The sequence below is a fragment of the Ambystoma mexicanum genome, chromosome 11 (assembly GCF_040938575.1).
Source record: "Ambystoma mexicanum isolate Mex_15411 chromosome 11, UKY_AmexF1_1, whole genome shotgun sequence".
Taxonomy (NCBI): domain Eukaryota; kingdom Metazoa; phylum Chordata; class Amphibia; order Caudata; family Ambystomatidae; genus Ambystoma; species Ambystoma mexicanum.
In genome coordinates, this window is record NC_090934.1 from 8,109,576 (window position 1) to 8,123,792 (window position 14,217).

Below are 14,217 nucleotides of genomic sequence, written 5' to 3' on the forward strand. Positions count from 1 at the left end.
TGCAAGATAATCTGGGCTTTCCAATCACCACCACAGAGAGACTCTCAGAGGGTCGGTATTTAGCAGTAACGTTTAAAGGGGGGTATATACTATGGCAGTAATATACGCCCCTAAGGTGTGACAGGATAGGTCCCTAAGGCTAACACTAAGCAAGCTGGAGGTCTTCGCGTAAGGTCATATAATTCTAGTGGGGGATTTCAATATGGTGTGGGATCCCTGCGAGGACAGGAGTTAGAGGGTCTTCCATAATCAGGGCAAACCCTTGAAGGAGCTAAAAGAAAAAAAATGACACTTATGTCACTGGTGGAGGGAAAAGCAGGGGAATGCAAAGGGGTACACTTTTTACTCCCACGTGCATAGAACCTTCTCAAGGATTGACTACGCCTTGGTGTCGAGGTCCTTATTGGGAGTAGTGTCAGAAAGAGAAGTGGGCGCAATCGCCCTTGCCGACCATGCTCCTGTTACATTGTCCTTAAACATAGGGGACATCGATACCCGGCTCATATTCTTAAAGATGAGATCCTAAGGGGAGAGGTAAAGGACAAAATAGTGGAGTACTTCACAATAACAACTCAGGGGGGGACGAGCCATCAAATGGTATGGGACGCCTTTAAAGCCACCTTGAGGGGGATGCCTATAACTTTGAAATCTCGAAGGAATAGACCACTGAGGCTATTCGAAAAAGAGCTAAATGGCAACCTGAAACAAATAATGGCCTGTAAGGCGGATGGAGCTAGGGGGGGGGGGCCATCATAAAGGGAGTACCGGCTGATCAGGGGCCAACTCGAGGTCCTGCAAATGAAAGCGGCCTAGCGATCGCTGATCTACCTCACACAGAGGTACTATATCAAAGCTAACAAGGTTGACCGCCTATTGGCAAGGACGCTGAGGAAGAAAGAAACGTCAAGACCTATACTAAAAATTAAGACAGAGGGGGGCAAGGAAAGCTCAGCTCTTCCAGACATTATAAAGGCGTTCACAAGATATTACTCCTCTATATATAAGACAGACTTCCCGGCAGAACAGGCCCAAAAAGAATACCTCGAAGCATGCCCATTAAACATGATCACCATTTTGGAAAGTGAGGAGCTGGAGGGCGACATCACATCAAAAGAGGTAAGGGCTGTCATAGCAAGTCTATCAAGGGGGAAGGCGCCGGGCCCTGATGGATATTCGTCAGACTTCTATAAAACCTACAAGGAAATTCTAATTCCATATCTGGTCCTGCTCTTTAACTCTTTTGGGGGAACGGGAGGAATTACACCAACTATGAAAGAAGTCAAGATGGTGTTGATGCCGAAGCCAGGGAAAGACAATACCCAACGCAGATCCTGCAGACTGATATTATAAGAGGCATGTAGACTTGCGATAACACTCGAAGGGTCAGACACCTCCTTGAAAAGGCAAACAAGTCAGGGATCCCAGCCCTTATTCTTGCCCTAGACGCCATAAAAGCATTCAATAGGATACAATTGCAGTTCCCCTCTCCCACCCCACCGAACCCCTTCGTGGAAAAGATGGGATTCTGGGGCAAATTCCTAGCAATGATATTGTAAGCCCAGGTTTCGCCTGGTAATTAATGGCAAGCTTTCTGAGAGCATCACAGCCTCAAGAGGTACGCTACAGGGGTGTTCCCTTTCCCAGCTACTCTACCCTATCCATCTAGAGCCTCTTCTGGCCACCATTCGGACTTCTAGGGAAATAAAAAGGGATCCCCATCGGTGGGGAAGAACACAAAGTCGCAGCATTCGCAGATCATTTGCTGCTAATGATTACGGACCCAGAGAAGACACTCAGGCTAGTGGATCGGGTGCTGCAAGAAGTAGAAGGTTTCAAAATAAACACTAATGAGTCGGCGGTGTTGAACCCGACGGTCCCGTCAGACAAGGCCCAGGAGCTGCAAGAAGCCCTCCCCTATAGATGGGCAGATAAAGGCATAAATACCTAGGAGTAGCGATCACTAAAACGATAGGCACTTCATTCGGTGCAAATTATCCACCCCTGTTAGAGAAAATGCGAAAGATGCTAAGCGACTGGGTGCCCCCATCAATGTAACGGTAGGGAGAACCAAGGCCTTGAAAATGGTAACCTTCCGAAACTACTTTACCACTTGATGGCGCTGCCAACACGGGCACCCAACACCTACTGCCGGTTACTGCAAAAACACATGGGCATTCATAAGGAACCATACAGAAACTAGGGTGTTGAGACAAGTCATAAGAACCTTGAGGAGCAAAGGAGGCCTGGGGGAAGCAGACTTCAGAGCATACCATCTCACGCCACTGATCAAAATGATTAGAGACTGGTTTAGGGATGGATCGGCGGAAGGTATGGAGACCCATGGACAGGGCATGTAGAGAAATAGGGGCACTGGCAGGAGAGGCGTGGGACGGGTCGGTGAGATGGGTGGGATTGCCCACCCTCCCCTCCTTGCAGAAACCCTTACACTGGGCATGAGAGGCGGAGAGTTTGGCAAGTGGCAAGAGGGAGGGTGCAGAAAGCTGAGGGACATGCTTAATGGGCAAGAATTGAAATCCTTTCATCAGTGTAAGCAGGACTTGAGTTAGGAGAAGGGGAGACACACTGGCTGCAACACCCTCGATTAAGAACTATGGTATCATCAAAAATGGGGAGGAACCTGGCAAAAGGAGATACATGAGAGATGGGAGACGGCAGTGGGGCACCCAATTGAGGAGGAGCAATGGTCCGCTCTATGGGCAGAAATCCCCAAGCTTGCAAGGGGAATCCAAATACAAGAAATCTGGATTAAGTTGATGGTTCAATGGCACCTCACGCCAGAGAAGCTACATAAATACTATCAGGTGGTCCCGGATAGATGTTGGAGGGAATGTGGGAAGTGGGGACATGGTGATCCAGTCGGCAATGGAAGAGGTCTTTGGGGTTTAACTAATGGGCATTCAGGGGACGGCCATACTGTTGGGAGGGATTCCCGAGGAACTACCAAGTCACAAAGAAAGGCATATGTAATTCTGACGATGGCGGGGGCACTGGAGGGGGCCCAGAAATTGAAAAAGAAGGAACCCCCCACTGAACATAAATGGGTGGGGAAGGTATGGAACAATGTTGCACTAGAGTGGGTTACTTACGTCATCCAGGGTGACCACCAATGTTTCCTCGTAGAATGGGATGTAATTTTGAGGTTTCTTCAGCAGTATCGAGGGGAGCATGTTGCCCAAGGAAAGTTAAACTTTTGGGGGTGATCTGACCGTAGAAATCAAGAGGAGCACAAGGGGGCGGGACTGTCGAGGCCATGGACAGGGGACAATGCAGAGACACAAGTTACATTCGAGGGCTGCAAGAAGATCAAGCAAGCAGGTGGGAGGGGTGGTTTTGACAAAGATTGTAGGGGGTGAAGGGGAGAAGGGTAGAGACAGGGTGTTGAAACAGTGGGGGCGGAAAGGGTTACGGTTGGGCCAGGGGAGGGGGGGTGGAGGGGGAAAAAATAGTTAATGTTCTGTTTCTTTGAAAATGCCAATAAAAGGGTACTTAAAAAGAAATACAAAAAAGGGGAAGCACTGCGATTTCTAGGCAGGAGAGAAGGAAATGGTAAAACAGCATAGGAAAAACTGGTTCAAAGGGCCAACAAACAGCAGATAAACTCAAAAATACAACAATGTGCCTGAATAGGCAACAGCCGACCAACAGAATTAGCTGTGAAGAGAACTACAATCTATTAAATTGAGGACATTTCCTATAGCAGGCATTTATTATACTAAAATGTGTATAAAAATCAATGATACTATCTAAAATTATTCTTATGAGTTCTGAAAGGCCTAGGTGCGGGACATTACATTTTGAAGTCACTTTTTATGAGGACACACTTTTTCCAAAGGTGTCTCCCATAGGGTTAAACAGAACAAACTCAAAAGGCCTGATGCGGTTATTGAACAAAAAAGGCCATTTCTTGTTTCACCCGACATCTACAGCAGGAGGGACATTTCAAGTTGGGGGGCCATCAAGGAGCTAGTAGCGATTTAAGGGCACAGCAGTTCTGCTAAATGGGGGTGAAGTAGTCAGTTTCCACAAAGGATATTAAGTTCACGTAGTTGGCAGAAGGTGACCATGTTTTAGGTCGTCTGCGACTCCAGGGAGGTGCGATTAATCTTGAAGTTTCGACCCTTCTTCCTTGGAAGAGCCACCCCCTTTGAGGGTAAGGAGGTGTGCCTGCTAAGCAAAACCCTCCTTGGTGGTTTGGGAAAGCGGGAGCTCAATTGGCGCGACTCCCCACCAGGGGACAGGAACTAGCATTCAGGTAAGGAACTCCCAACCATTTGAGACATTGTCTGCATATATGGGATTACCAGGCATACCAGAAGTGGATACGACAGTGAGCTGGGGAATTCCAAGTAATGTAGAAAGTGCATTTCAACAGTTGGCTCAAGGCAATGCTGGCCTCTCAGTTGGCGTGACAGTTAAACACACCCTTTGGTATCTGGTAGCAAGAATAAAAGGAATGTCTCCCTTCAATGGGGGAGGGGAAGCGATATGCAGCGGCAGGCCACCGATGTAGTTGGGAGGAGAGCTGCACTGCCAAGCGGAGCCGGCTGTGGCACGGAGAAGGACCTAGAAGAGAAGAGGTTCTGAGAGAGGCACAGAAAGAATCCAAAAGAGAAGTCTGAGAAAACAAGAAGAGTGCAGACGAGGCACAGGGCTGAGCGTAGCCAGCCCTAAGAAAAGGCAGGACCACATGGAGGACATTGTGGGCCTGAACACGGAATGGGAAACCCGACGAGCGATAAACAAGTCCACTGCTCACACTACGCGAAATCAGAGAGAGCAACATTCCCACTTGTGTTCAGGAGAGGATGCCCAGGAGCTGGAGAGAACTCCAGCGTCACTGGGTCAAAGCCACCTCGCTGGTGCAGGACTTGCTACGGAGGTTTGCAAGTTGCCCACAGTAGAGGGGGGCACAGAGACCAGACTGTGAGGGGAACGAAGAGTCTAGATCCCTGCAAGGTGCAACAAAGTCTAGAGAGGGAGATGGACAAGTAATAAGAGTGGTAACGGGAGCCCTAAAAACCTGAGCTTGGAATCACCAAACAGCTCAAAGCCACATCCAAAAACCAGTAGAAAGATATATTAGGAGGGGATGCACATAGCGAGAAATTAGGAACAAGAGAACCAAGGTGCCAGGGGGTGGGGGGCCCTATAAAGCAAGTAAGGAATCCTCCGAAGGGGGAACCAAAACCAAGCAAGACTGGAATCTCGTTCTCGGAGGGTCAGGTGGAGATCCGGGTAGTTGGTGGAGGAGGATTAAGGAAATATCCCTTCATCAACAACCACTAAGAGAATTTGTGGAATTTTGGAAGTTGAGCAGTATATACCCGAGGAAAAGCTTTTCTTTGTTTGGAACTCTGATAAAATGGACACGAACTGATAGTCAGAAGACCCGTCTCCTAGTAAATGATTGTGTGAACTGGACCTAGGAGAGATTCCTGGGAATACTGGGAGACGGCAGAGTAAAGAACACAGGCCGCCTGTATCACCCGCTGCCCCTTTTCAGACGCCTTTCTAGGTGGTAGGGCCAGTTCAGAAGTTAGGATTGGGACAGAGGACAGGATTGATCAATTGGACTCATTTTGACGCGCACCCGTAGTTTAGTTTGTTAGGTAGGGAGCTTCCCTATTAGCAATAGGGTCGGGAAGGCACTTAATTTTTTGTTTATTTTTAAATTTGTTTAAATTAACTTTAGTTAATTTAATAAAACTACTGTAGGAAATGTAAGTCTTATGCTCCGAGTCTTTCTTCTGCTATGCCACAGAGAGATAGAAGCATTCCGAGGCGGGCAAACTAAGACATTTAGGCACCATGTATAAAACGGAACATAAAAAGAAATATGGGTCAAGAAGAAATCTTACAGTCTCATCTCAGACGGGTGCGTCTCCTCATCTTCTCCCATAATGATGATTCCTTTCAACTTCACATTGCCTGTAAAACTAGAAAGACAGAAGGTGAGAAGAGACAGGATGGAGATGGGTTGGAGGAAGTGAAAGAAAGTAGAAAGACGTGCTGCGTGGAGCACAGAGCGGTAAGTTAGATGTATGTGTGATGGAAGGGAACAGGTTAGGGGACAGACAAAGAGTACCTCCATATTGCTACGGATTGTTTCCTACTAGCACCTTGAAGGTGCCCCAGGGTAGTTTAGCTGCTACACATGTCACCAATATTAACTTTCAGAACCAAAAGAGTTAGAGCCTAGGAGGCACCAGAGACAGAGCAGCGCACACAAGGGCCACAGATCTGTCACCTATGTGGAATGTGGAATGATGGCCTGTTGAGGTTCTGTGTACTATGTTCCCCTAAAAAGGACTTTGCCACAAGTAAGAGAGCCTTCCTCGACCCTAAACAGGCAAACCTGTGTCTGAGGTTTGGTGAGCCCTCCAAAATATGTCACCGTCATCATGAAAACCCTTGGTTTACTTGACTGCTGGAGATCCCAACCTCAAGCCCATGTGGAGTGAAAAACTGGCAGTCCTGTTGGCTAAACAATCTGGGAGCAAGCAACCAGAACTGGCACCACATATGAAGTTCCGAAAGAACAAGGAGAACTTTCGGGGACAAAGTCACTAATTGGCACAAAGCATTTCATAGATGCAGAGACAAACTAACGCAACCCAGAGAACATTTTAGCATTACTCTTTGACTTTGCCAAAAATCCCTACCAAGTGCAGGCTGGCCAAACAATTACCCAGTTAATTTGTCAACCTATATGGAGTCTAAAAATACTGTAAGACACCAGGTGGAGTCCCACTCAATGAGGAGCACGATGCTTTGGAGTCACTTGAGCAAAAAACCTTCACCGTCAGAGAAAGAAAAGATTTCGGACTGACCCCAAGGCTGGATCTCAAAGCTGCAACCACGTGAGCACTGAAGAAGCCAATTTAAACAAGCAAGGACTCTTCTTCATGGAAACACGCAGCTGCTGTTTGCTTTATTAGAACAAGGCCAACATAAAAGGAGACATAAGGTAGGATATGAAATGTTGGTACCAAAACCCAGTCAATGGTTTGCAACAAAGATGGCTCATTCCTGCCCGAATACCCATCCGCCTTGGTCTGTCCAGGAGTAAGGCCTGGGATATTCAGCCAAGTAGGGGGACTCTGTGCCAAATGCACACTTGTGAAAAGAACATAGATGCAAACATTCCCAATGCCCCACTTCTCAACCACGTCTCCTTCAACAGAATAACTATGGACATTGTAGGTCTGCTGGACCGTCTCTAGTGGAAATCAATTTGCACCGTTTAGCCTAGATACGCCAAGTTTCCATTAATAGCCAACACCACTCAAAGCATTCTTAAAGCCCTGGCACCCTAATTCACTGGTGTGTGCACTTTGAAGGGGAACCTAAACAGACCAAGGGGCGAGTTTCATATCCAAACAGATGGGAGAGATTAAGGTACTATCAAAGATCGACAAGGCAAGGACATTGGTTCATCAAACCCCAAACCAGCAGAAGATGGCACAATTGCCACAAACATGCTTCTCAAGCCTCTTCCCATTGCAATTAGCACACGACAGAAAATGGGAACTTTGTAGATATAATCCAAAAAGCTGGAGAAGCAGGAAGATAATCTTGTAAAGGCAGCCCAAATCATAAAATGTGCTAAAGAGACAGGGCCCAGGATCTGAAAACCTGAGAAGCTGCTGCTACTTGGGGTTCAAGGAAAAGAACAAACCCACTATCACAAGAATGCCAAATTAAGATTCACCCGAGGAGGTGATTCAACCACACACAAGAAGCTACTGGCCGATGGCATGCGCCTTATGTTGTCACAGGAGTACTGGGATACCACAAATATCGAATTCAACTACTCGAGCAGAGGAAGAACAAACAGGTTTACCACAAAAACTGTCTGAAGGCTCGGAAAGAGAATACTAACCCCACACTGATGGCTCATGCAGAGAATCCAATAAACCCATCAGAATCGCTCGACATAGCCTAATGGGTACAAGACCCCCAGTGCTCCAGATAGGATGTTGAAGTGGGAGTGATGTTATTTTTTAAAGTTGGGAGTAAAATTGTTTCAATTGGAAAACTGGAAATGTTTTTTTAATAATGATTTCTATAGTCATACACGTTTACTTCTTCCAAATCAGACAGCAATAATAGTCGTTTCATCCTCTGGTTCTACATGCACGACTGGTCCAAACAGGTCCACGGGGCATTTGGGTCAAAGCAGTGTCACAGTCCCATTTTTTGTTGGGAGTATTTTTACTGCCCATTTTAGTTTTTTGTGAGTATATGCCTATTTGTAGGGAGTGAAAGTGGCTGATACGCCCCTTATCTGTAGGGCTGAAGACACCACATACATTAGGGATAACACCCTACATACACCTCACCTTATCCTCTTCTCTCCTCCTATGCTGCGAGGACCACATTACGCTCAAATGGTCCGAACAGGCAGTCATCCTCTTCTCCTTATCACACTGACAGCCAACAAGGGTCAGGATAAACGCCACTGGGGAGTTTGCTCTATCAAATATTTCCCAGGAACGCCCCCCCCGGATGACAGTTTCCCCAACTTCTTCACTACTGCGAATGTCGCCCTGCTGTTAGAAACCTTAAGCCAAACAAAAAAAGAAACAAAAAGAAAAAGTTGGCAGAGACTTCTCTCTGGCACACTTCGGCTGTGCCAAAACCAAACTGTCTTCTCCAGCTATTCTGAAGAGCTTTACCAGCAAATGGGGCATTACAGCACATGAGAGATATTGTGGCAAAGGCCCAGAAACTAGTGGAGCTTCTGTCCCTCAAGTTCGAAATGGCAGACCCTACTATCCGAAGCCAAGGCTACTTCTTATACCAACACCATTACGGGAGGGCTTTGCTCCTGTAAAACACTGCTTGAACCCCCACCATACACAGATGTACCAGAATCATAGGAAAAGGGGGAGGTGAGGAGATCAAGGAGTTTGTTATCAACAAGAGCGATACGAGACTCCAAATCTTCTGACCTCCACCCCCATAATACGTCCCCATGGGCTTCTCCACCCTGGACGGACTTCAGTCCCCTCGCATACATGATGACATCCTTAAAGTAGACCTCAAGCTGACGACAGCCTCCCAGCAAAAGAAAAACTAAATACCGGTCCTGCCATAACTGCTCTTCTTGCGATTGTATCCTCACTGAGGGAAGACGACTTTCACAGACATTCTAAAAACAGGGCGCATACACCCACTCCAGAAAAATAACCACCCTTGACGCAAAGACCTAGCAAAGTTCTAATAACAAACGTCCCGCTTGACGGCAAAGGCATCAAGAACATAGTTGCTAACCAGCCACTTACAATAAATTAATAAATACATTTCCAGCAACTCAATCTGCTACAGGATTACCGATCCAGGCTCATCCCGAAAAGCAGCAGTGAAAGGGCTAGAATAGGGGGTTCAGGACCTAGTGATCTCAATCCCAGCTGCTCACCTGGACCCTCACAAAGCAGCCCACCTTTTTGCGGCTTGGCTCATCACTGGCTCTAAGAAATTGATCACATAGCCCTGGCTCCCCTGCCTGGCTAGGATCTGCTTAAAAACCATATGCCTTACCTATATGACAACCACCACATGTGCACCGGCCTACCCTGTGGCCAAACTAAAAACATCACCTGGCACATGGTCCTCTCTCAGCAAGACTGAACTATACTGGTTTGCAAGGAGAGAACCAGTAAACAGTCCTTCTCATGCTATGCTCTGGAACATCACCCCAGTGGCAAGCCCCTTCCGTTAAGGAAAGAACTAAAGGCCTGGCTCCTCCAACAACACCCTGGTGCACCCCAGATTCCGGCTGTCTTGTGCAATTTTCACTACCAGTGGTTTGCCCTGGAACCTGCACAGTGCAAAGTTGCACCAGAGTTGGATTTGCCCATAAAAATATATAATAAGCACCATTAGTTAGCAAGATACCATGACTGCACATTCATTAGGAGTGAACCACCCAACAGCAAGAAGACAGTCTTTGCTCATCATTTCCAGATCATCCCGGTAGCAGAAGGGATTCTCTCACTGGACCCCCTGCACCCCGATTCTCAATATAGTATCTAAAACCTTCCCTTTTTTGTTTTTAACATTGCGTGGCTCAAACATGTAAACCAGTTTCTAACCACAATGAATGCAGTCATATTTTGTTTCACCCTCAATGGTAAATCGGATCATACCTGAGGATCTCAACTAACGGTTGAAATGCTTGGTCACAGATAACCGCGAGAGTAAGGAACTACCAAAAGCTTTCAATTGTAGATTTGCCTACTTAAGATCGTAGGTGGGAAAACGGGTATAAAGACCTCAAACAAGGCCTAGGCTATCCAAGTGCCACTGCCTAAAACAAAGAGGCAGCTTTGGTTACTAAGTGCTGTAAAACTGGATTCCCAGAGCAAGCAATGGTATGTTAGTGATTGATAGACACTAGTATTATTAATTAGATCCCAGACTATGAAGCGAGAGACCAGCATACCTGCTGGCGTAGCGCCAAGTGCGTGCCTAAGAACGGGAAACGCACTCACCAACACATAGGCGTAGCTGGCATATTGTACCACGACTACAGGGAAGTATGCATGGGGCGTTTGCCTGACTCCATAATGGCCTACAGGCCTTTTAACATTACAGGCCCTGCGTGAAGTAAACATGCATAGAGAGAACCTGAACTCTGGGACTAAAATGAGAGGTGTGAGGGTAGACACAGGTGGAGACGGACTGCTCGTTGAGATCAGGAAATGGAAATAGGACGATGTGAAGCTTTATATCCCTGGAAGCCATAATGCCAGATGTATCAAATCACTGATGGCACTGTGAGAGCTGTACAGCTACCAGGGGGCTTTATACCCGGCCAGGCAGCACAAGCTGGTCGCCACTTCGCTGCAGGCACGGAATGAAAGGTGAGGAGTGAGTTGGGCATTCCATCTCTGGAGGACAAGGTGAGCTGGGTACTATATACCCAACACTGAGAAGCACAGAGGTGTGCTGTGCGTTGCACCCCATAGACTTGTACAGTAAGGTGCTGGCGAGTGTGCTATTGCGTGCAGGATCCTTTGACTAGATATGTACACAGGGCCCTTTACATTTCGATCCAGGACCAATGGGCAGCATGCTGGGACTTATACTGCTGGGTCTACCGAACCCCCGGGGTAAAGGGTTATCCCAGTGCTCACTTCAAAGCACTGCCTTAAAAGTGTGGGACTGCAAAAGGATGCAGGGATGTGTCCGTGTAAGAGGGTTGGTGGGGGACTGCTGTGTGTCTGTGTAAGGGGGTTGGTGGGGGACTGCTCTCCCTGAAGAGGATGCAGGGATGTGTCGGTGTAAGGGGGTTGGTGGGGGACTGCTCTCCCTGAAGAGGATGCAGGGATGTGTCCGTGTAAGGGGGTTGGTGGGGGACTGCTGTGTGTCCGTGTAAGGGGGTTGGTGGGGGACTGCTGTGTGTCCGTGTAAGGGGGTTGGTGGGGGACTGCTGTGTGTCCGTGTAAGGGGGTTGGTGGGGGACTGCTGTGTGTCCGTGTAAGGGGGTTGGTGGGGGACTGCTGTGTGTCCGTGTAAGGGGGTTGGTGGGGGACTGCTGTGTGTCCGTGTGAGGGGGTTGGTGGGGGACTGCTCTCCGTGAAGAGGATGCGGGGATGTGTCGGTGTAAGGGGGTTGGCGGGGACTGCTGTGTGTCCGTGTAAGGGGGTGGTGCGTAGAAAGGCAGAGGTTGGTGGGTAGAAAGGCAGAGGTTGGATTGCATAATTGATTCGCATACTCACGGAACATTGAAGAGCAGCTCTTCATCATCGTCGCTCTCTACAAACTAACAGACAACAGAAGGTTATTAAAAAGAACATTACCTCCTTCTTGTTAAAAGCACAGGATCTACACACCGGTCCCCTGGTAAAGCCTTTTCCTTGGTCCGCATATCTAGAGTGGCAGCAGCAGAACTATACAAAATAGCAGTTATGTGTTATGGGGACATTAAAAGTGCTGTCAGGACTACACTGGCAGATAGCAGGAGGCTAAAAGAAGATACAAATACATAACAAGGAACCCAAAAAATGCAGGCAGCGCTGAAGGAAAATAATGAGAGAAAAAGAAAATGAAAGGGATAGTGAATGAAAGCAGGAGGGAAGAAAAGAACATGTATATGGGAGAATGCAAAAGGAAGCTGCTAAAACAGCAAGAAAGGAAAATGGAGGGCAGAGGCACCCAGCCCAAGTTGAACATCACAGGGGCAGTGCCTGGCTTTGCCATCTATGCCCTAGCACTGCTGCAGCCACTGAAGAACATGAAGCCAGCTCTCTGCTGTGACGCTCAGCCCAGGCAGCCAATGAGAAGGGGGAGTACTAACAGGGGCCCATATAATGCCATGCCTCAGAGCAGTGATCCAGTTCAAAAAAAGGCAGCAACAACAAATGTACAGTGGCAAAGGACAGAAGCATACCCTGCCCATATCAACACCCACCCCCATGATGAAACCGAAGTGAGTGACAGGTGGCAGCATGATAGCCCCGCCCCAGCCCTGTGAGTGACAGGTGGACACATGATAGCCCCGCCCCTGTCCTGTGAGTGACAGGTGGCCGGCATGGCAGCCCCCCCCCCACACCCAGTGAGTGACAGGTGGACACATGATAGCCCCGCCCCAGCCCTGTGAGTGACAGGTGGACACATGATAGCCCCGCCCCACACCCTGTGAGTGACAGGTGGCCGGCATGATAGCCCCGCCCCACACCCTGTGAGTGACAGGTGGCCGGCATGATAGCCCCGCCCCCGCGCCCTGTAAGTGACAGGTGGCCGGCATGGCAGCCCCGCCCCCGCACCCAGTGAGTGACCTCGATTGCATGATAGACCCGCCCCCGCACCCTGTGAGTGACAGGTGGCCGGCATGATAGCCCCGCCCCAGCCCTGTGAGTGACAGGTGGACACATGATAGCCCCGCCCCCGTCCTGTGAGTGACAGGTGGCCGGCATGATAGCCCCGCCCCGCACCCTGTGAGTGACAGGTGGCCGGCATGATAGCCCCGCCCCCGCGCCCTGTAAGTGACAGGTGGCCGGCATGGCAGCCCCGCCCCCGGTGAGTGACCTCGATTGCATGATAGACCCGCCCCCGCACCCTGAGTGACAGGTGGCCGGCATGATAGCCCCGCCCCAGCCCTGTGAGTGACAGGTGGACACATGATAGCCCCGCCCCCGTCCTGTGAGTGACAGGTGGCCGGCATGATAGCCCCGCCCCGCACCCTGTGAGTGACAGGTGGCCGGCATGATAGCCCCGCCCCCGCGCCCTGTAAGTGACAGGTGGCCGGCATGGCAGCCCCGCCCCCGCACCCAGTGAGTGACCTCGATTGCATGATAGACCCGCCCCGCACCCTGAGTGACAGGTGGCCGGCATGATAGCCCCGCCCCCTTGCGTTACCTCACCTGACCTCGCGCCCCGCGCTCCTCCCAGGCTCGGAACACCAGCCTCCCGCTGCCCTCCCTCCTCTCGTTCAGACACTGCAGCCGCTCCAGGTCTATCCGGCGGTGGAGGCCGTACTCCAGGCCCCGCTCGGGGTCCTCTGGCGGGCCCGCTTCATGCGAGCAGCCCCCAAGACCGTGTCCGTGCGCCATGTGAAAGCAAGCGGTGGGGCACGGTCATAGAAAAGGGACTAACTAGCGGATGTCATGGGCATAGAGAAGGGACTTAACAGCGAGGGGCATGGGCATAGAGAAGGGACTAACCAGCGAGGGGCATGGACACATAGAAAGCACTAACTAGCCAGGGACACGGCATAGAGAAAGCACTAACTAGCGGGGGGCATTGGCATAGAGAAGGGACTAACCGGAGAGGGGCATGGGCTTGGAGAAGGGAATAACTTGCGGTGGTCATGGGCATAGAGAAGGGACTAACCACCGAGGGGCATGGGTATACAGAAGGGACTAACCACCGAGGGGCATGGGCATAGAAAAGGGTCTGCCCAGCGAGGAGCATAGGCATAGAAAAGGGGCTAACTAGCGGGGTTCATGGGCATAGAGAAAGGACTAACCAAAGAGGAGCATACAGAAGGGACTAACAAGCGAGTGGAATGCTCTGATTACTTACCGGTAATCTTCATTACTCCTAGTCCTACTCTTCCTCGTCACAGTACTTCATGAGGCCCCTGCCTCCGACACAGGACCTTCTTCTATTTCTTTAAATTCCTATAACTCCTCCCCCACATCCACGTCACTCAGTTTCATATTACCAAGCCAGAGCATGGGACCTTCC

General features: G+C 49.4%; 1 protein-coding gene across 2 annotated transcripts in view; it reads right to left on the reverse strand.

The window, feature by feature from the left end:
* The window catches only part of PITHD1 (PITH domain containing 1), an 87,735-nt gene extending 73,954 nt beyond the window's left edge, over positions 1-13,781 (reverse strand). The window contains exons 1-3 of one of the 2 annotated variants that reach the window (XM_069622387.1): positions 13,392-13,781; positions 11,748-11,791; positions 5,880-5,957 (exon numbers count right to left, since the gene is read on the reverse strand). In XM_069622387.1, coding sequence (XP_069478488.1) covers positions 5,880-5,957; positions 11,748-11,791; positions 13,392-13,580 — 311 coding nt within the window. In that variant the 5' untranslated portion in view covers positions 13,581-13,781. The remainder of the gene's footprint in view (positions 1-5,879; positions 5,958-11,747; positions 11,792-13,391) is intronic. The other variant, XM_069622388.1, reaches the window with a different exon arrangement.
* Positions 13,782-14,217: the final 436 nt, after the last annotated feature.